At 44.0% G+C, this 23,432-nt stretch overlaps 1 protein-coding gene across 1 annotated transcript in view; it reads left to right on the forward strand.

The window, feature by feature from the left end:
• The window catches only part of PPP3CC (protein phosphatase 3 catalytic subunit gamma), a 76,859-nt gene that overhangs the window by 31,255 nt on the left and 22,172 nt on the right, over positions 1–23,432 (forward strand). The window contains 5 exon segments of the mRNA XM_044437338.1: positions 7,236–7,433; positions 7,709–7,833; positions 20,128–20,239; positions 22,274–22,419; positions 22,997–23,136. Of these exon segments, the coding sequence (XP_044293273.1) occupies positions 7,236–7,433; positions 7,709–7,833; positions 20,128–20,239; positions 22,274–22,419; positions 22,997–23,136 (721 nt within the window).

Raw genomic sequence — 23,432 nt, forward strand, 5'->3', positions numbered from 1 at the left:
GGAACTTCACTCGTTCTCCACAAGGCCTCAAAAATGGAGGCCAGCGGGCAAGAGAGAACCCCTGCCAACTCCTGAAGTACTCTCAAGTGTAACCTGTCAGGGCCTGGCGCCTTTGTAATGTCCAGTGCCCTGAGGAGCTCCTCAACTTATAGGGGAATGACACTAATCTGTGCCCCTAAGTCCCCAGCCTCATCTGATCTCCCCCGTCCTGCTTTGGAGAGAACACAGAGGCAAAATAGTCATTTAGCGTCTGTGCGTGTTCCCTCACATCAGTCACTGGATCCCCTTCCTCCTTAATAAGTGGTCGCACTACCTGTCTCCCCTTCCTCTTGCTATTTACATGCTAATAACTCTTTTTGTTGCTCTTGATATTCTTGGCAAGTCTCAGCTTGTAATCAGCCTTAGCCTCACGAAGAATCTTTCTGCAATAGGCCTCCTCCTCCCAGTATACCCTTTTGTCTATTTCCCCCAGTATCCATTTCCTATGGAGATTCCTCTTTTGTCTAATCCCTTTAACCACCTCCTTTCACATCCATGGCAGTGCTCTCCTCCACCTCCCCACCTTACTAACTAAGAGGTATCATTAAGGCTTGCACCTCCAAAACTTCCCTTTTGAGTGCCATCCACCGGTCCTCAACTCGCTTGCCTTCCAGTAATCTATCCCAGGAGACTTTCCCCAGTCTGGCCTTCAGTTGGCCAAAGTTGGCCCTTGTGAGGTTCCAGCTTCTAGTGCTCGACCTGCTGCATGTCCCCATTCCCCTGATCTCAAAGCAAAGGATGGAGTGATGACTCGCATCCAGAGCTCCTCTAATCTGTACCCCATCTATCAGCTCCTCCCTGTTGGTCAAAACCAAGTCAAGGATGTTCTCCTCTCATCGCCTCTCGGACCCTCTGTGTGAAAACCCTCCCTCTATAGCGTCTAGGAAGCGACATGACCTGGCTGTCACCACTGAGTGAGTCTCCCAGCTAATATCCGGGAGATTGAAATCTCCCATAATTACTGTGTGCCTCCCCCTAGATATCCTTAGAATCTGATCTGTCAGGACATCGTCCAGGGTTTCAAATTGACCTGGAGGGCGATAACATACCCCCATTGTCAGGTCCCTTCCCCTGTCAGAACCCCTTAGTTTCACCCAGACTGCCTCTACCAGATCCCCATCTGCGCTGCATTCTATCTCACTGCATCCAGTCCCTTCCATGACATATAAATCTACGCCCCCGCCCCTCATTCCCTTCCTGTCCTTTCTAAACAGGTGATGCCCCTCTATGTTTACAATCCAGTCTTGTCTTTCATCCCATCAAGTTTCCGTGATTCCCACCTGGTCATACTCTCCTATCCCCAGGAGAGCTTCAAGCTCTTCCTGCTTATTACCCATGCTCCTAAGCATTGGTGTACATGCACCTCAACTCCTTCCCAGCACTTCCTTTCTTTGAGATCCCCAGCCTCCTCCTCCCTTCCACTTTCTCTGATACTGGCCCCCTCTTCATAGGAGTCCTGTCAGCCCCTGCAGTACCTCTTAACACCCTGGTCTCAGAGCCCTGATCCCAGAGCCAATCAGGACAAGTTTCTGGGGGGCCTGAACCCCCCCCCCCGGCTCAGTTTCAAGTCTTCTGGATAAAACTTGCTAGAGCATTTCCGAAGGACCTTTTCCCCATCCTTGTGAGGTGCAACCCGTCCCTTACCAGAAGTCCATTGGCAAGAAACTGGATGCCATGGTCAAGGAACTCGAAGCATTCCTTCTGGCACCACACCCTAAGCCAGTCGTTCCCCTCAGTGATCCTCCTTTCCCTGCCTGGCCCAAATCCCTGGACTGGTAAGATAGAGGAAAAGGCCTCTTGGGCCTTTAGGTCCCTGAGTTTCTTCCCTGAAGCCTTGAAGTCCCTGGTGATCCTGCCCACACCCTGCCTGGCTATGTCATTTGTCCCCACAAGGATCATCAGAAACGGCTCCACTCTACCCTTCACATGCCAAATGTGTGTGCCCAGCAGGCAACAGACCTCCCTTGCCTCAAGGTCAGGGCAGCACACTGCTGCCTCAGTCCCCGTCAGCAGGGAGTCCTTGATGATGATTACCCGCCATTGTCTCAGATCTCTGACAAGATCACATCTTGTCAGAGATGTGACAGTAATAACTGATTAGCTGCTCAATTCATGTCCATAGGTAGCTCTCCTGTGGACTGGTTTGCATGCACACATCACTTATTACAGGCAATTATCAGGTGACAACTTGCACATGTGCCTGAGGAGTCATGGATATAACACCAAAGAAAAAGGTCTCCCATCGCTCTGGAGCACACTCTGGAGTTCTTCCATGGGAGTCAGTTCATCTGCCAGCCCTCAAGTATAGAAATACCAAATCAACATATGTTTATGTAGAAACATTGTAAGAGCAGAAGATCTCTACCAGGTCAGGCCAAAGGGCAGTCTGGTTTAGCTAATTTCCAGTGCACTGGCCAATTTGATGCCCCTTGAGAAGCCCAGAAAGCAGGACCAGAGGGAAAAAGCCTTGTTCCTGGGGACTTGTCTTCAGAGGTGTGCTTCCTCTGATCCTAAGTAGTATATGTCACGAGTAGTAGTTATTGATAGCCTTATCCTCTGTGGATTTGCCTCATCCCTTTTTAAAACCAAATAAGTTGGTGAACTGGACGATGGCTGAGCTGTGCACTGTACAGTGTGCTGTGCGCTGTATCTGTCCTGCACTTCCTTGGATGACCCCAGTCAGGGAGAAGAACTCTTGATACACTTGCTCCACACCGGGCTTAACTTTACAGATCTCTATGTCCCTGCTTGCTTGCCTGCCTGCCTTCATTTCTAAACAAAAAACTCCCAGCGGTGTAACCTCTCCTTGTAGGGGAGTTACTCTACCCCACAACCATTCTGGTTTGCCTTTTCTGCTCTTCGGCATCCTTTCAGATGCAGTGACAAGAACAGTGTGCACTTTTCCAAGTGGGTTTAAGGCACAGAGGTGTATAAAAGCATTACAATATTGGTATTCTTACTTTTATTCTTATTCCTAACATGGAATTTGCATTTTGCAAAGCTGCTTCACATTGCATTGACCTTTTCAGTGGGCAGGTTCACCTGTGATGCTCACCCAGCCTAGGCTGGTCGTTTTGCAAACAAAAGCATCTGACAGATGATTGGTCTCACTGTGGTTTCTCTCCCTTTCCTTCCTCCCTCAGTATTCCAGCCAGTATGCTGTGGAGTTGGTAGCTAAAACTGTTTTTCATTCTCTCCACACTGCAATTGTGAACCCACCAGTTGGGAAACAGCCCTCCCCCCAGTTTGGCACTCAGTAATTGGAGTGCAGTGAGATGCTGTCTCCGAACATAAGAGAGCTTTGCTTAGCATAGACATACTGAACAGTTGTTGGTAAGTTACAGGAAACCAGATTCTGGCTAGATACCAGGAACATTTTTCTCAGTGTCAGAGCAGTATGGCAATAGAACCTATTACCTAGGGAGGTTGTGGACTCTCCCACACTAGGGGCATTCAAGAAGTGACTGGACAGTCACTTCAGTGGGATGCACTAGTGGGGTTGGACCCAGTGACCTCCTTGGCCCCTTTCAACTATACTATTCTATGATTCTAAGTAATTTTCTTAGCCTAGATTCCTCATCTGTAAAATGGGCATAATAACTCTCTTATGACTGTAGTGAGATTGAATAAGATGAAAACCACTTGTGAACAAAAAGCTCTAAAATAATTAGTATTTCATAATACAAATGAATTAAAACTATATCCAATACTTGACAACCAAGTATTTGTTCTGTGTTCAATATTATTACAGCTTTGCAGATCAATGAGAATTCTCCTTCCTATTGAAGCTGCAGGTGGCCTTTATCACCTTCTTGCTGTAGAGCAAGATACAGATATTCAGGTCACCATTTTTAACAAGTCTCAAACTAGTTTAAATTCTGGGTGGAAGAAATCTTAGCATACAGTTCCTTTCTGGTTTGTACTAGCTGTTCTGTGTGATGACTTGCAGTGCTACTTTTTTTTCCCTGCAGAGAACAGCCATCTGTTCCTGCAAGCAGCTGTAGTTGGCTTACATGTAAATCTAGGAATGGTTGTGGAAAAAGAGCTCCTTGCTGCACAAGTATGAGGGGGGAATGGTAATTTTTCTAATAAGGTACATAGAATGTAGTGTAAGAAGATCAATATGATTCACATCATCTGATGAGCAGCAGGATGCAGATTGTGGTCACTTCAGGCAAAACACCAGTTTGTGAAAGGCTGCTCTAAGTAATAGTCTCCACTTCCTTGCATGCCTAATATGTGCGTTTAAATCGTTATTTGGTGTTACGCCTGCACTGACATTACATTGCATGTGTACTCCACACTAAAAAAGGAAAGATTTTGATGCAATGAATGCCTATGGAGAACTGGTATAAAGTTTAGTTACCATAGTATTGTTTAAAAAAATCAAACCATGAAACAAGCCATCAGAATCATACACATTCTGACACTTGAAAATGTCAAATCAGAATAGCAGATGAAATGTTAAAAAGCATGAAAATCTGCATCAAAGCCAGCAGCATGAAAGATTAAAGGGAGTGTCTAGCAGACAAGCAGGGAATATGAGAGAGGCACAGCTTACGTCACATGAGTGAAAAAAAATTCTCTTGTACACAAAATGCACATCATTCAGAATGAGAGCACAACACAATGGATGCAGCAGAAACAGGATGGAGTCGTAAAATCCCTAGCTGTTAACAAAAACAAAAAGCAACCACGAGCTAAGTTCTGCAGAATCAAATTGATCCAGGTTTTAAAAATAAATAATAAAATAAGTGTAAATGGAATTAATGTTGTAAAAGAATTCTGAATTTAATTTCTCCAGTAAAGTGCTTGTTTCAGCATACAAAATAATATTTTGCCAAACATATTTACATTCTTGTAAATTTAGACACTTCATTCTAATCACAGAATTGAGGGATAAAAATTAAGCCTTGAATTACATAGATACACATGCCATCTGTTTGTTTTTTCTGCAATGTTTTCCTCAGCATTTTGCACTAGGATTGGGGGAGGAAAGTGATTTGTTTGCTTGGTTTTTGTTTTTACACCCTGGGAGAAATATTTGTTGGGTTAGTAATTACAGGAAGAAATGTTATGTATGCACTTGTGTATTATTCCATATTAGTGAAATTGGTGTGGTGCATATAGATGAGCTGGGAGACCAAGTTGTGGGCTATGGGGAGGGCAGAAACATACCTGTGAAGGTAATATGCAAGGGTCACACCTGGGCATGTGTTCCCTTAGGTTGACAGAACATGTAGCTGCAATGCATGTCCTGTGATCTAGGACCGTCCACTGAAAGGTATCTTTTAAGTCAGCCTTCCCCACCTTGTGCCTTCCTGACACATTTGGACTGCAACTCCCAGAAATCCCAGTCAATGGCTCTGCTGGATGGAAATTCTGGGAATTGTGGTCCAAATGCCTCTGAAGGCCACCAGGTTGGGGAAGACTGATTTAATCTGTATCTAGGTACTTCTGTCTTGCGGCTTTACTAGAAGAACATGGTTCCTTCTGAGGCAGCTTCCCGGTTTTCTTGTGAAATGTGTGTCACCTGGTTCACATAATTGCAGCAGAATAAGCAAGCCTTGGTGGCTTGTTACCCCACTGCATATGCTACACGGATTTCCCTAATTGTCCTCACCAGTAGCTTGCCGTGTTTTCTGGACCAGGTGGTATAGCTTGTTTGAAGCCATGGCCTGTTGTTGGGTTATTTGAGACGTGCTGCCTCCCCCATCATGGCTCGGATAATGTGGAAAACTGCACTGGTCAGGGTAATTAGGGAAGTTTGGCTGGCCTGCAGCCCTGGGGGAGGTAAGCCCCCACAACTCATTTCTGTTGCTGCAGTTGTGCAAAGTAGCCCTGTGTGTGCACACACACCTATGGAGACATGCATACTAGATTACATGGCTGGCTGTTTTTATTCTTGTCATCAAAGATATAAATGACTGATGATTAAAAAGCACCAAGCCACAGTTTCCCTGCATGTCGTAAGCAGAGCTGGCTGGAGCCCGGGGCAGACTAGATAGCCCGGGAAGTCCCTTCTGATTTGCTTTGTTTCTATGTTTCTGTATTAGGGAAAAACTTGAGCGGGCAATTTGGCCTGGTTATTGTTATGTGTAAGCTGAATGTTCAGTTGGGCTCTTAAAGTTGGACCTAGTACCCCCTCTCCCAGTCAGATTTTCCTTGAGATACGAAACTCCTCATTCATCTTTGGCAAGCTGCAATTGCTTGTCTTCCTCTTCTCCACTTCCTCTAGTGTGCAAAATGGGAATTTTCATACATTGCTTGCTTAGAGGGTTATTGTAAGAATTACTGAGACAAGGTGTAGGAAGCTTTCTGAACCACATGCAAGGTTGGTGAATTTTGAAAGGTGAATAGATTTTCATCAATTTAGAGGGAAAGATTGTGTGGGAAGATGGATTTGCCTCTACAGTTAACTTTCAAACATTGCTGTACATTTGCATGGCTGCTCTTTTCCAAGGCCCCGCAAGGCTGAAATAAGCAAGCCGATGACATTACTTGTCTGTCATCTTTTGGAGAACAAGCCCTTCGTCTAAGGAAGTTACAGCAAATGAACTTTAGGTTAGCACCAAGTTAACTTGAGCCTGTATTTAAGTCAATAAATTAGTTGGTGATCAGTTTCAGTTAGGCAACAAAAAGCACATTTGGTGTGTGTATCAAGGATGTAAAGAGGAATTTTTCTGTCACTCTTATACACTGTAATTTTGGAGATTTTTAATTTTAGTTGTGTTTCCATTTAGTTAGTTTGAACTTTTGTAAAGATGTCCTGAAAAAAATTTTTTTTGAAGAACAGTGATACAAGTCTATTAAAATAAGAAATTCAGTTTAAGAAGGATGAGGGCAAGTGAACCTTATACCTAGCAATGTGATGCTTGCACTAGGAATTTGAAACATCTGTTCAGCTCTGTACAGGACTTCTGCCAATTGTTTTAAATGTGATGGGTTCCAGATATTTGTAGTTCTGAAGGGGGTGAATTGTTTTTCTAACCTTATATATCCTTATGCCACATTTCATGCTGCATTATGTTGTTTTCTTAAGCTCCGTCTAAATCTGAAGAATTCTCAGTGTGATCCTTTACACACAACAGCCTCCCCCTTCGGCCTCAGTTCAGAGAAATCTCTGCAGAAGTCTTTAAGAGTCAATTGTTTGGCGGGGGGAATCTGTTCTGAGTGTTTCTTTTTTCTCCCTCCAGCGGTCCCTTTCCCCCCTACACAGCGGCTAACTCTGAAAGAGGTTTTTGAGGATGGGAAGCCCAGGTTGGAGATCTTAAAGAACCACTTAGTGAAAGAAGGGCGCCTGGAAGAGGATGCCGCACTGAAGATAATAAATGATGGAGCTGCGATTCTGAGGCATGAGAAGACCATGATTGAAGTCGAGGCTCCAATCACAGGTCAGAGAGCATTTTCTGTCGTGGCTTATTGCCCCCTTAGCATCCAAAAACAGCAGTTTCCCATTGCATGTTCTTTCTGCTGGAGTGCACTAAGGACCCAAAAAACTCAGTACACTTTCAAAGGGAAGTATTGGTACCTTGGAAATGGTGTATGGGAGCTGGGTATAATGCAAAGGGTTTAGGCTGAGGTTGCACCATGCTTCTGGTTGGTTCTATGTCCTTTCTCTTCTTAGCATGTAATCCTGTCCTTCTTTTTCCTATCCTAACTCCCTTAGTGTGTGGTGACATCCATGGGCAGTTCTTTGACCTGATGAAGTTGTTTGAAGTTGGAGGATCACCCAATAACACTCGCTACCTCTTCCTGGGAGACTATGTGGACAGAGGCTACTTCAGTATAGAGGTAACAATTCGTGTCCCCTTGGGGGATAGCTCTGTAGAATCTTCTTGGACTTCACTTTGTGGGTGGAGGGCAGAGGGTTGTAATGCCACAAGGTTTCTCTGTCAAGTAACCCATACAAATTCAGACCTGTGGTGAAACATAGTGGTAGAGTGGGTAAAATGGCGGATCAGAACCCATGATTTCCAGTGCTGCATTCTCATTCCAGTGCTGCATTCTCATTCCACTTCGGTGTCCTCCCCCTGCCCACATACATACAAATTCATCTCCAAATGGGCAACTGACCTGTCAGTGTATTATTATAGTTCTCCTCCTCTCCACCTATCATCATAGCAACAACCCTTTATGGAACTTTAGGCTGGAGTCTATGACTAGGCCAAAGTGACCCTCTGTGCTTCATGGCTGACTGGCGACTGCAACCTAGATCTGAATCCCAGCCCAGCAGTCAAAATGCTACATTCCACTGACTCGCCAACTCAGTTTACAAACTCAGCCTAGCTTTCTTTTGTTTCTCATATTTTCTTATTTCTGTTAAAAGTGTATAGGGTACTTTTTCCCAAAAGACTGTAGTAAGCATGAGAGCCTATTCAAATTGAAAACCATAGAAATCTGAACTCCTTTCTGACTGTTCACATATAAAGCTGTATACAATACCCAAACAAAATCTCATCTCTGGGTTTTGTTTTGTTTTGTTTTGTTTTTGCTGTGAACTTGCAGAAACATAGCTTTTCCTCTCCCCGACCCACTTGCCAGACCTTGAACCTGGTAAATATGTGTGTTGTACTGAATGTAGTAAAGATGTTTTCAAATCAGCCCCACTGCTCGATTACAACTGTCTTTGCCTTAGCAGTAGCAAGTGGTAGAATGTGATGAGATCTTTTGGGATGATTTGCCAGCGCTTGGGATTCTGTGTGGTTCGTTTCCCTGATGGAAGCACTGGTGGAGGTCTTGGCCCTAAGATCGCAGGAAAGCAGATTTTAAGAGGCAATGAAGTATATGGCGTGTTGTATGATGAGCAGCTTGTTGATGCTCTTTAATTATGATGGAGGGACTGTAGTACAGTGGAACACAGTGCCTGCTCTGCGGGTCAAAGATGCGGGTTCAGGTATGTGTTTCGCTATGGCTGGAAATAGCCTTGCCTGGGAACCTGGAGGGCTGCTACAGTACTGGGCTAGAAGGACCAAGGGCCCTGCTCAATGTAAGACAGCTTGTAAGGGCAGAGAGGTGTTGTTGTATCATTACTATCCATAGCTGTCTTTACTATCATATCTTTTTATTTTATTTATTTATTTTAAAGATTTTAACTCTGTGCTCAGCAAAGCACCCAAGTGATTGATCAGACAGTTTCAGCCCTCTGTCTAAAAGACAAGGCACACAAGGAAAACAGACTGGGAGAGGGAAGGAGACAAGTTACTTCTTAACTACAGTTAGCTGGGAGGGTAGCAGTCAGGTAGTCTGATGAATGGCCATTGCTTTTACAAATATCTTTTGAGAAAGCCCATCTATTAGTTCATGATTCTTCTGGGGGTTGAACTAAGTTTATATATATTTTTATAGCTTGGCTTCTGTTGAACCCCAAAGCTCACTACATTCTTTATGACCGTTTAGTCATAAAAGATATGCCCCTACTGTTACTTTTGGATGTTTTTTTCCCTTTAAGGTCAGCATTGCTACTGGAAATTGTCAATTTTGTAGACTGCCTTGAACATACTAATGGAGAAGTTGGATTTGATGTCAATCCTACCATCAGAGAGAGTGAATCATCTGCCTCAGGTAGCAGATTTTGGAGGTCATGAAAGGGCAGCCAATTGCTAGCTACTTGCTACAGGTGCCAAAATAACTTGTCTGTATTGGGCTATTATGCACCTTGACATGGTTCTGTGGTCTCTTGAGCAACAGAATGTCTTGGATCAGACAAGGTGAGATAAAAAAATCATACTCAGAATAATTGAATTGATACAATGGACAATTCATTTTTGATTCTAATATTCTGAAATATACAGACTCAAAAATCAGGAGCTCAATAATTCTCATAGCATCAACTTTTTAAAGAAGTATTTTAAAAAACAGTTTGAATAGGAAAATATAAATAAAACAGTGGGCAGGACCAGTTTTATTAGTGGATTTAATAGTGGGCAGGACCAGTTAACATGCAAACAGCATATAAAATAACTTGCTTTACTCACCAACTGTTTATTAAACAGTATGGGCAAAGGTGCCTTAATGTGACACCTAAAACACCTTAAAATGTAACACCTAAAACAGCAGGATGACCTCCGTGACAGGTATGTCATAAATGGATGCCTTCTTTTTTTTGGCTACCCCTCTTCACATTTGAGGGCAGAGACATCTGGGAAAGAGCTGTGATTCTCTTAATACCTGGACTGGTTCATATGGAAGCAGGCAGAGCCTTCAGGTTAAACAAGTCCCAAATTATGAAGGGTGTTTTACTAGATGAGTTTTTCCGTTCAGTTGCTGATCGCAGCATTTATTTATTTATTTATTTATTTATTTATTTATTTATTTATTTATTTATTTAAAGCTTTTCTAACCTGTCCCCTACAAATGTCTTGGGACAGCTTACAATAAATGAGTAAAATAATACAAACACCACAGCATCCGACAGTTAATATACTAAAACCCCAGTTAAAATCTATTAAACATTAATATAGCGGGAAAATAAAAAGGCATGGCATGGGATGGGAAACACACTTACCTCTTTGCTGACTGTTCTCACTGTGTAGAACATTTTCCTTCAGAGCCCACTGAGGGAGCTTTTGAGAGGCTGGATCACCAGGTTTTAGGCCTGTTTCTGCAACTTAGGCCTATGTGGAAACTTTCCAGAGAACTCATAGCAGTCCTTATCAAAATTCTGTCAACTTCCTTCAAATGACTGAGATGTTTTGCTTGAGTAACGTCCAAATTTACTTTTAACTTTGCTTTAAGCAAAGTCTCTTGACAACCTCTGGACATGTAGAATTCCCTTTTCTTTTCCTCAGAATTTCACAGTTGTTTTGCCTGAAGAACAACATTCAAATTAGCTTTAGATATCTTATTTAGGTCAGATTTCAGTGGTGCACTAACTGTGACTTCATATATGCAAAAAGGCAGCTTCACAAAGGTGCTCTGGAGGAGAGCTGCAGGTTTCCTACCTCTGCATCTCTTAAGTGAAAGTGGATAGCTTTAAAAAGGAGCTTTTGGGAAGTGGGGAAAGATGGAGAAAATTGCACTGAGCTCTTGGGAAGTGGTGTGGGGGGTGGCATAGGAAAATGTGCTGAGCTGATTGCATGACATGCTGTTCAGAAAAGTATGTGCAATGTGGTACAAGGAAACGCATCCAAACTATTACAGGGTCATGCTGCACAAACTAGTATTTGCAGCCTTGGGAGTTACTTGGAATTGCCACCCTTTGTACACTGCCAGCACGGAGCCTTTTCATGTTATTCTTGGTCCCTTTTCTTCAGAGCCCACAATGGAGAGAACGAGCGGTGATATGCTTGTTCCTTTTCTGCCAAGCAGGTATTTCATCCTCCATGAAGCATGGTGGGCTTGGATTAGTACACGCGGGGGCAGCTTCAAATGTCACTTGATAAAGCAGAACTGAGACGCTTTGCTTTGCTTCTGCTCACAGAGATATACACCTTTGCTTCCCACAAAATATTTCTCTCTGCCTTGAAAGGTTGGTTGCTTGGGTATGTTTTGCTCTACTTCTAATATGGGCTGGGAAGCCAGAAGAGGCTTGGAAGAGAGAAAAGATAAAGCAGCACAGCCCAAGTATTCATGTTTTTTGTTATGTCTTATAAAAACAGACCCTAACTGGTTAAAAAAATGGTTGGTGCAATCTTAGATAAGGAAGAATCTTGCTCTTGTGGGCAGGTATGGCATGTTATCACAGATTTTCGGGAGTTTCTATTCTACTTGGCTTCTGCTGTTTCTTTTTTCCATTCCTCAACAATGGGGAATATGTAAGCAATTGTGTGGGTCTCGGAAATCACAGGGTGAATCTGTGCGTCTGGATTGGGGATATTAGGGAGCATCTGCTAGAGCAGTTGATGTTAATGACTTTCTGACAGAATGGAATAGGAGGTAATTTTTATAATTGCATCCTGATGCAGGCAGCCAGGAAGCAGAATGCAGACTTTGGTGGACGAGGCCAGTAGTAACTTTGTTAGTGCAGAGAACAGTTACCCTCATGAATGTGGACATTTCTGTCGGGGTGTCATGATCTGACAGTTCACCCTGGACCAGGGAGACCCAAATTCAAATCCCTTCAGCCATGAAGTCCTCTTGGGTGGTGATGCAGATTCTCGGCTCTTGAACACAGGTTGCTTGTGATAATACAAATGGGATACCCACATGTATACAAGCCTGAGCTCCTTGGAGGAAGAGGTGCCCTACAGATATAGAAGTGCCTCAAAGGTATAGGCACCAGTTGCACATTTTAAGCTGTCTTAAAATGTGAACCAATTGCACATTTTGAGTGCATTTTAAGCTGTAGGTCGTTAAAAGCCTCATACCTTTTCTAAGGCTTTTAATGACTTACTTAGTCACCCAGAGGCTTGCAGGGGCTCATCAGGTGCTTTGCAGAGTCTCTCGTTCTCATTATTCCGTGTTATTGTCTGTTTTTATTATCTGTTTTTAGCTGTTTTAAACTTTTCTGATTTTATACTTTTATTGTACTTCTATCATCTGTTTCTGTGGACTGGGTAAGCTGTCCAGAGAGCTTCGGCTGTGGGGCGGTATAAAAATGAAATAAATAAATCCAGATTTGGCTAATCTGCAGTTGGCAGTTCATTAAAGTTTTAGGCAGAAGTCTTTTTCAGCACTGCTAGTCAGGATCCATTTATCTGGACATGACCACACTTGGATTTGGACCGTTCTTGTTCACAAAGTCTATGTTCCAATCTTCCGGATGATTGTGCTTTATATATAGTTTTTTTCTGTATATAAAAATATGTTCAAAACAGTGAGCAGAACAATGACAAAAACTGGCCTAACCATCAATTAGGTTGTCTTCACCTGACTTTTGGATCAGTTTTTGATTGGCTTAGATCCATTTCCATAAATTTCCTCTCAAAGGAATGATCTTAGTAAAATAATTGAGAGCAAATTACTTGAATAGCAGGTCTCCCTCCCTGTTAATTCAAAGAACCCACTATATCCATAAACAAGCGACTTGAGTAAAAATGTCTGCTTTTATGTGATATTTGCCTTTCTTCTTAAGGAAACTATAGTTGCTGCAGTTCAACTGATACTTTCTCTTGCTGCAGCTTGCAATATATATTGTATAAATATATTTTTCTTGAGAAACCACCAACTCAGAGAAATCAAACATAGGCAAGATGATGGTGGATAACACAGAAACATAGAAACAGAGCGAGTCAGAAGGGACCTCCCAGGCCATCTAGTCTGACCTCCGGCACCAGCCGGCTCCGCTCACAACATGCCCACCATGTGGACATCCAGCCTATCCTTGAACTCCCACACCGATGGGACCTCAGCGACCTCTCGTGGAAGCCCATTCCACACCCTTGGGATCCTAACTGTCAGGAAATGCTTCCTGGCATCCAAATGGAACCTTAGTTCCCTGAGCTTTGCTCTGTTGGAGCACTTCCTGCCTTCCTCTGCAGGGGAGAACAGGTCTCTACTCATCTCCATGTGACACCCCCTCACATACCTGTATGTCACCAACATATCCCCTCTGAGTCTCCTCTTCTCCAGGCTGAAGAGACCCAGTTCCCTCAGTCTCGCCTCATACCCCATCCCCTGCAAACCGACCACCAACCTTGTGGCCCTACGCTGCACTGACTCTAACTTGGCTATATCCTTTCTGTAATGAGGGGCCCAAAACTGAGCACAATACTCCAGCCGGGGGCGCACCAGAGTCGTATAGAGTGGTAGTAATACCTCTCTTGATCTAGAAGCCACACTTCTGGCTATGCAACCAAGGGTGGCGTTCGCCCTCTTGACCACCACGTCACACTGCCGACTCACGTTTAGCCTGCAGTCAACCAGTACCCCGAGGTCTCTTTCACAAGTGCTGCTCTCCAGCCATTTGTCACCTAACCTGTACTTATGACAGCTATTCCTATGCCCGAAGTGCAAGACCTTGCACTTATCCACATTGAACGCCATCCTGTTGTCTCCTGCCCACTTCCATAGTCTGTCCAGATCCTTTTGGATCTGGAGTACCTGCTCCTCAGTTGTGGCCACTGCTCCAGTTTTAGTGTTGTCTGCGAATTTGATCAGCAGACTGTTCACCCCTTCTTCCATGTCATTAATGAAAAGATTAAACAGGATCGGCCCCAGGACAGAGCCCTGGGGGACCCTACCTGTCACTGGCTGCCATCCTGATGATTCCCCGCTAATGGTTACCTTCGGCTTTCGGTCAGTCAACCATGCCCTAATCCACCGGACAGTGCTTTGGTCTGTCCCAAAACCCCTCAGTTTCTACACCAGGATATCATGGGGCACTTTGTCAAAGGCCTTGCTGAAATCCAGGTATACCACATCCACTGCATCCCCTCCATCTAGCCATCTCGAAACCTTGTCATAGAATTCCACAAGGTTTGTCTGGCAGGACCTGTTTTTGTGGAAGCCATGTTGTGTGGCTGTCAGCCTCCCTTCCCTATCTAGCATCACTAGATCTCTCTCTATTATGAGCCTTTCCATTGTTTTTCCTACAATGGATGTAAGGCTAACAGGTCTATAATTCCCCATGTCTTTTCTACTACCCTTTTTGAAAATTGGGACCACTGATGCCACCCTCCAGTCCTCTGGAACTTCACTCGTTCTCCACGAGACCTCAAAAATGGAGGCCAGCGGGCATGAGAGAACCCCTGCCAGCTCTCTAAGTACTCTCGGGTGTAACCCATCGATAACTTTCACTGTAGCATTGTTAAGACTCTCAAAATTGTATTGGTGATCTCTGCCTTGATAACATCGGTGCGCTGAACCGAACGGCAGCGGAGACCTATATCTGAAGTAGGTGATGGCGCTGAAAGTGTTTCCAGGGGAGTTTGTTTTAAGCCACTGTCTCATCAGCCTTTAGCCTTCTCTGAAATGTGGAACTCATAATATAGAGTGGTAAGTCATTCTGCCTCAGCTAATGTAGGCATTCCACAAAATGACCCAATAAGAGCCAAAGGCAGCACGCTATGCATTTCATGCTTGGACTTTTTACACAGTACTGCATGGAAGAAAGGCTTACTACTTGCATAATATTCCTTGACAGTAAATTCTGTTAGTTTTGCTGTTTATGTCATGCTTGCTGGGGAATTTGACTTTCAGTACCCTGTTTGGAAGGAGGAAATGCCCCAGGCATTTTGAGCAGCATTGTTTGGATGGACAGAGCGGAGAAGGGGTTGCTGGTCAAATGCTGAAAGCCTGTTGTCCTTTCTGTTCCTGGACAGACTGGCAGAGCTGACAATAATTTCTCCTAGTGCTGTTAGCCTGGCTTCCCAGCATGGCACCAGCATGTGCTTGATGACGGGAGGTGAGGACATAGACTATAGAGACTTGATTTTTCTTTCCAGGATTCCTTTCCCGTTAAATCCTAGTTCTGAGCATTTGAAGCTATCAGGCAACTTGAACAGATTAGAGATTCTGCTGATGTATTGACTCATCTGTTGCCCAGCAGGCTCCTTGCCCAGGCTGAGCGAGGTGGCCATGCAGATGGTGGTGAGGGAACTCCCAGGCTCTCAGAGATCTCAACATCAACACTAAGGTTACCTTCCTGGGGAAATCTCGAGATATCATGGTATTTCTGATGACTGTGTGAGCTCCTAACCATGTTTGGAATGAACCGCGTTTGGAATGCTCATGACACTTGGCTTTATTTCTCTTAATCACCTGGGTTAGTTAAGGGTGACCAAAGACAGTGATGAGCTGAATGGGCTCCAATAAATTGAAACTGATGTTGGTAAACTGATGCTTAATTTATTCAGGATGGGGCTATCCTCTGACAGAGCAGGTAAACAGTTTGGGGGTGCTCTTTGCTCTACAGTTGTCACTTGATGCCCAGGAGGCCATGGTGGCTGAGATTGTCTTTTACCTGCTGCAGCTGCTTTGCCAGCCATGGCCTTTCATGGATCATTGCAATCCGTCTGTGGTGATTCATGCTCTAGTAACCTCCAGGCTTGATGTGGAACTGCCTTCAAGATGACCCAGAAAGTTAAATTAGTGTAGAATTTGGCTGTCAGAATTCTCAATGGTTCAGCTAGGCTTTTTATGATTCCTTTTCTGAAATCAGTGCATTAGCTTTCTGTTCAATTTCTTGCTCAATTTGCGCTACTGGGACTTATCTTAACAGCCTGAAGCAGCCTGGAACCCAAATCCCTGAAGGAGTGCCTTATCTTCTTCCTGCCTGTTTCTTTAGGGCTTCTGTAAAAGCCCTTCTCTGATTGCTTTCTTTAACAGAGGCACATATGCACAGTGCAGGAGAGAGCCCTTTCTGCAGTGGCTCCCCAGTTCTGGAATACCCTCTCCAAAGAGGCTTATCTGATGCCAAAAGTACAGTATTTTCAGTGACAGGCTTAGACCTTCTGTTTGCCATTTCAGCAGAACAGCTGATCAGGATCCCTTTCAATCTAGCTTTGTACTTTCCTTTAGCAACGAAATGACATTGGTCTTTCTGATGGAAGGCCCTACTCTAAGAGAAGGAGAGAAGACTTGCCACCCTGCTAATTCCCCTAGAGCGCTCAAGTGGCCTTCAAGTCCCGTCAGCCATGGTCTCCTTCTGGGGTGGGAAGCATGGTCATACTGCTCCAGTGATTCTATTCCTTCTCTGAGAAAGGTTTCCAGAAGGTGGCCCTGGGAAACTACTCTGTAGGGCTCTGTTTTGAATGCCATGTCAAGTAGCATCTACATAAAACTGCTGAATGATGTGATCAGGGGATGTGGCATGAGATGTCATCAATCAGCTCTGTTTCTCCATTTCATCATGCTTTGGTGAAGCTGTGGAGATGCTGACTCAGTGTCTGAGATGAGCAGTGAACTGGATGGAAGCCAGTAAACTGAAGCTCAGTCCAGATGAGGCAGAGAGATTGATGATCTGGGAAGTGGTTTTCAGGCCCTTCTGAGCTGGGTTTCATTTCCCCTCAAGTGGGAGGGCAGCCTATGCCCTCTCAGAAGCTGTTGGACTGCAGCTCCCATCATCCATCACCATTAACTGTCCTGGTTAGGGTGATGGGAGTTGTGGCCTGTCAGCTGGTAGTTCACTGCTGCCCTCAGGGATCGGCTTGGAGGTGCTCTGGTCGTCCAGCAGCTACAGCTTCCAGGCAGAGATCATGCAATAGCCGTTGCTACAATAACGGTATCACAGTCGGAGTCCTACAATGAGCTAGCCAGTTCACGGATTCTATACGATTAACATAGGTGTGATGCAGAAGGGGCATGTGTGCTGGCAGTTATGAAACTGCAGGCATATTGGTTCAAAGAGGTTTTGTGACAGTAAAAATGCCAGCGATTTATGGATAGTCTCCGTTCCTTTCTCTACCGGGTACTTCCTCTAGGTATATTACCAATCTCAGGACAATTTTGAGACAATATGGAAATAATGAACATATTACAATCTAGCACATGGTTGGAGTTAGAAAGGCAGGACAATAAAACCATGAAGAGCAGCAGAATAGGTGTATAACAGAAGTGAGCTTCAGGGATAGGAATTCTTGGTTTGGGGTTATACAGTGCTAAGTGGCAGGAAAATGGGAACTAGAGTACTTCAAAGCTGGAAATCCAAAATAGTCTGTTGTTACCAGTTGTGATATTGCAGTACTCGCGTCATCTGTTCCATGGCACAAAGCTTCAGGAAATCTGGATAAGGGAGCCCCTTGCAGATCACAAGGGCTGACTGTTGCCCACCAATGAATGTCATTAAATCTCTCTCGCTTCTCATCCCAGCCCTCCTCCCCAAGTGAATGCAGCCTGTCAAATCCTGCTTATTCCGATGTTTACTTCATAGAGTCATTTTCAGGGATTCAAGATACCCGTCTGGGACATCTAGGGTTTTGGGTCTTTATCTTTCAGTCATTGGTAGCTATGTTGCAAGTTAGTGTCTTAGCTAAGATTAGGGTGCTCCTAGAGGTTTTTTTCCCCTAAATTAGAAGAATATGTAGATTCTAAGTTTCTGTGCTCATGCAAGTTTCGCATACCGGTTGCATATTTAATTTTTTGGAGCTTTCCTTCCTCTGTCTTGGTTTTATGTTTTTGTGATCACATTTATTTCATATGTAGCTTCCATAGTGCAAGCTTTGCATGCAAGGCAACTGAAGTGAGGCTGGGGTGGGGGGAATAATCATTTTTTAATACTGACATTCTTATTTGATTGCAAGTCTCATTCCCAACAAGATGGCAACCCTGTGCCTGAACTGTATTACTTCAGACTAGCACAAAGACTTGCCTTAACATAGAAGTCTGTTAACCAGCGCTAGGTTTGACCTTGCTCCCTCACATGCTAGTTTTCCCTGCAATTGAATGATGCCTGTGCATCTGTAGAGAGAAGGGCATTTTCTTCTGTCAGCCTGCACCTGTGAAGTTCTGGCACACATTTGCCATCTCTCTGAGTGCTGAGGTGTACAGTTCATTTCCATGGTTGGGAAACTGGTAGAAATGAAACCCATGTTTTATAATTAGGTCTTAGGCATGTTTGCTATGGTTACTATTTGTTTGAAGCGGCTATTCGTATTCAATGTTCGGTGCTGCTATCTGAGAACTGGCTACCTTTCTATTCTGTATGAGGTGAACAGGACACAGATCCAAGGGTGCCGTTTCTGGACTGCACTGGGTATATTTTAATTTTATGTAATGGTATCTCAGAAGTCAGTGTTGCGTCATCCCTTCCTCAATTTATTGCCCATGAATCCAGAATTAATAATGAGTCAATGAATGATGGGACACCAACATTAGTATAATTAGTAAGAGCTTTTCACAATATTATGGACTGTCCAACTGTCCTAAGCAGCCTCCAATTGCACCTCTGATGAATGGTATTTCTGTAAAAGAACCTCCTTTTTAATACTGTCTGAAGAAGATGGATTTGCCCTGGCTTCCGCTAGGGGAGATTTCACACAACCTGTTTGCCTGAGGAGCAGCTTTTGCACCTCCCTTGAGTTGAAGATCTCAGGAATAGGTAAATGTTCCACATCATTCAGTGTGTGCAGTTCAGTGAGTCTCCAGTATAACGGCAATGCAGTTGGGAAGAGCAAACATGTGGAAGAAATTATGTGAAATTTTGTATAAGGAGGCAGGAAATAAAAGCTATCCTGACCTATGAAAAGCTTGTTGTCAGTTTTACACTTAATGTTTTTCAGATCTCTGTTATCATATATTAATGTGTGTACAGATATTTGAATCATGTTCATGCACTGCATAGTATCTTGCTAATTTACACTGTCACTTCAGGAAAGATGAATACAAATTATGCTTTTTTCCTTTGGCATGAGAATTAATACTATTATCAATCTAATGTTACAAAAAATAAATTTGTATAGCAGCACACAGTTGAATAATGCCTTGGCTACTATTTCACCTTATTTCTTCTTGGTGCTGAAGAAAAAGCACCATTTGGGATGGTGAGGTTGGAGGCAGGTTGGCACACAGCCACTGGAAAGAAACCCTCAGAATTGATTTTCTGACGCTTCAAATTTAGAGGCAAGGGCTATTAGTGACCCCTAACTATACACATGGAAACTGCATGGAAAATCCCACCTAGCACAGCTTCTTAAAAAAGCGAATGCCAGGTCCTTATAGATATGGAGAAATGATTGCAAACATGCAGGTAGCTTCTTCCAAAAACAATTTATTTCCCAGAGGGGTGTGTCTCATCCTACATGGCCGCTTTCTCTGATTTCTGGTCTCCATGCTCAACCTCTGCATCATGTTCTAGTCCATGCGGATCTTGTTTGTCTTCCTACGACCATCCCGTTTGTGAAAAGATTCCCAAGTTCTTCAGAATAGTTCGGCTGAATTACAGCATGCAAAATGTAACTAATTCTAAATGCAGGATTTAAGCGCTGATGTGCATGTTTTGTTTCTCTTAATTATACAGTGGGTGGCCAGCTGACACACAAGTGCTGCTAGCAGGGGGAGGCTGTGGTCTGCTTGAAGAAAAGGAGTGCTGAGCCTGGCTTTGGCAAGACCTAACATGCAGCAGCTCTGCTGTTGACACTCTTTTAACCCATGGCCATGCCTGTTTGACGGCTCACCATCCAAAAACCACCCAAAAATCAGCATATCCTAGAGCAGATGACCTGCCAGAGATTTTCCTCACCAGCTGTCTTCATTTTCTTTCTCTTGTAGTGTGTGCTGTATTTATGGAGTTTAAAGATCAACCATCCCAAAACCCTTTTCCTGCTCCGAGGGAATCACGAGTGCAGGCACCTCACGGAATACTTCACCTTCAAACAGGAGTGTAAGTATGGCCGGGAGGGTGCTCTGTGTGCCTGGCCTGGAAACGCTGCTGGTGCTGGGGTGACAGCATGCGTGTTCGCCACCAACATGCATGGAAGGGGCGTTCTGAATTCCTTCTCAGGAAGAGGCTGTGGATGCTGCGCCTCTCCTCTGTCTCCCTGACAGTCTGACTCCATGCAAGCCCTCCCTCCCACTCGTATCAGCTTGGGGACCCAGCACCCTGTAATTACCGCCAAGAGCTTTCAGTTCCAGATTGTGCAGCTGGTATCAGAATTGGAGGGAAGGTGCCGGCTTCTCCTTGAATGCTGGGTAGAACTTGAATTGACAAAACCTGTCTTAATTCCTGTTGCCTGAGTGGCGATGGTGCAAAGGGGAGACCCATCCCTTTGTTCTCCAGGCGCTTTCGAAATGCCTCTGCACAACTCATTTTTTCTCACACCATTTGAATACCTTGTTTCTGCAACACTTTTTGTTCGTACTAGAGCCCGGGCTTATGAGATCAGCTTCAAGCCCTTTGACTCTTTCCCCAACACAACTTCATCTTGTTTTCTGTCTCTCTTCTGCACTGCACAAATTTATCTGCAAACTAGTTTGCACCTCTTTGTCTGGCTACTTGTCTGCACAGGAAGGAATTGCACCTTGGCCCAGTCCTGCCTTGGAATGCAAGCTCTGCTGAGATCATTTGATCTCCCCAAGTCCATTTGGCTCCAGCCTCCCATCAGCCCATGTGAGAATAAGCAGGAAGAGTCTGCTAACAAGCAAGTCAGCAGCTTCTGTTCAAAGGTCCTTGCTTTCCATTGTACATCCTCTTGACCTGCCTTCATTCTTCTTAAACAAAGCCTGGCCGGAGTTTGCTTTTAGCTTTCATTTGATTTGAACATTTCATTTCGTAATAATCCCCCTATATTACTTCTCCAGGAGAATCCCCAAATACTGTGGCCAGAGTTGCAATAGCAGTGGTGTACAAACAGTTCTGTAGAGGCCTTCAGACTGTTCTTTGGCATTTTTTACTGAGAATTTTTATTTATTATTTCATTTTATACTGCCCAATAGCAGAGGCTCTCTGGATGGTTAACAAAAGTTAGAATTAAACAAAGGTATTGAAAACAACACACACAGAAACATTAATTTAAAAGAATAAAACCATAATGGTAATTGCTATGATTCAGCACAGAAGCATAGGAGCAGTAACGAATAAAATGGAATATCCAAAAACAATGCTAAACTATTAAAATACTGGGAAAATTAAAAGGTCTTCACTTCTGTCAAAAAGAATACAAAGTAGGTGCCAGGTGTGCCTCTTTGGGGAGTTCATTCCAAAACCAGGGTGCTACAGCTAAAAAGGCCCTTCTCCTGATAGCCACCTACCTCACTCCCTTTGGAAAGGGGCTCTTGGAGAAGGACCCCTGAAGATGACTGTGTGGTCTGGGTGGGTATATATGGGAGGAGGCAATCCTTCAGATAACCTGGCCCCAAGCCATTTAGGGCTTTGAATGTTGGTAGTAGCAGTTTGAATTTAACTGGCAGCCATTAACATTCTCACTGCCCTGTTTTGAATCAGCTGAAGTTTCCAGGCCATTCTCAAACACACACAGCTTTCAATGGAAAACTGCTTGCTCCCAGTCTGCTCCTGTGTCGTGCAGCTTCAGTTTCCAGTTCACACTCCCAGTTCACGCACGTTGAGTCGAGCAAGGCCTAGAATGCTTGGCTGCTACCACATGTGAACTGCCTAGAACATGCCCCCAGATCTCCTGCAATCCACAGGAGATTTACTAGGATTCTTCTTTGGATGAGTCTGCATGGAAAGTTCCTGAAGGTAGAAAAAGTGAAAATTCTGGTTCAGAAAAAGGAAGGGGAAGGCAAGGTGCACTTCTAAGCCCTCTTCACAGGCAGTCTTCTGGATGGCTCTTTCCTTGCTTGCTGAAGTCATTGTATTTACAGGAATCTTGTGGGCAGTTGAACCAAAGAAGGCCTGTGCGGTGGTGCAGTTGACAAATAACAGCGGTGTCCTCCTCCTTGCCTCTGCTTCCTGTAGGTCGAATCAAGTACTCGGAACGGGTGTATGATGCATGCATGGATACCTTTGACTGTCTTCCTCTTGCTGCCCTTTTGAACCAGCAGTTCCTGTGTGTACATGGAGGGCTGTCTCCTGAAATCACATGTCTAGATGACATTAGGAAAGTAAGTGATCTCTGCTTCCTCCCCACACCCACTGGGTAACACAGCCCTGGTGTGCTAGCATCTGCTGGGGGTTACCTGTAGCCTTACCTGACCCCTTTCTAGCAAGCTCCCATTCCAAGAGGGCTGGTTCCTTTTTGAGGCGGCTTATACTTTCTTGAGGGGCTGGCAATACAGCTTCCAACAAATCACTTCTCTCTGATCCACTTCTAACTTCTGAAAAATTGATCCGTCATCCCTCAAAGATAAATGGAGACATTGCACAAAGATGTGTGGTGTCTTTAATGCTCACAGATAAACCATTAACATGTTGAACTCTGATTCATCTCTTGGGTTTAAAATGTGGGATTCCACTGCCTTGAAAACGATATAGCCTGAGACATTCACATATATTCAAGAAGAATATATTATGCGTTTGTTTTTGAGAGGCCACCTCATAGGCTGTGTCTGTCTAGCAGGGATGAATTGTTGTTGTTTTTTAAAATCCATAAACACAACCTTTGGGTACATTTCCATAAAACCTTTCCTCCACCCAACAAGTTTAAATCCTTAATTGTCCTTTTGTTCATGTACCTTCTAGTTAGACAGGTTTAAGGAACCTCCAGCCTTTGGTCCAATGTGTGACCTACTGTGGTCTGACCCATCAGAAGATTATGGCAATGAGAAGACACTGGAACATTTTACCCACAACACTGTTCGAGGTTGCTCCTATTTCTACAGGTGAGAATCATTTCAGACAAAATCCTTAGCCAGGTGAATCCCCGGCTACTCTCCAAGCTTTGAGTAGATTTCTGTGTTTTGCAGACATGTGGTTATTCCTCTCTGAAAGGTACCACTTGACTCACTGTTTATCCCCTGTGTCTTTTCCACTCGAGTGAAAGTTCTTCAAGGCCATTTGCATATTGCATTCAGAGATTTTTCTGAAGTTCCGAGAAGCAGCTAGAAGATTTTGAAAATGACAAAACAAGTTTACTTGGGCTGCCTAGAACTTAAAACCTGGCAAACGGCAGGAAATT

This window comes from Varanus komodoensis, unplaced genomic scaffold, assembly GCF_004798865.1.
Source record: "Varanus komodoensis strain SLA01 unplaced genomic scaffold, ASM479886v1 scaffold30, whole genome shotgun sequence".
Lineage (NCBI taxonomy): Eukaryota > Metazoa > Chordata > Lepidosauria > Squamata > Varanidae > Varanus > Varanus komodoensis.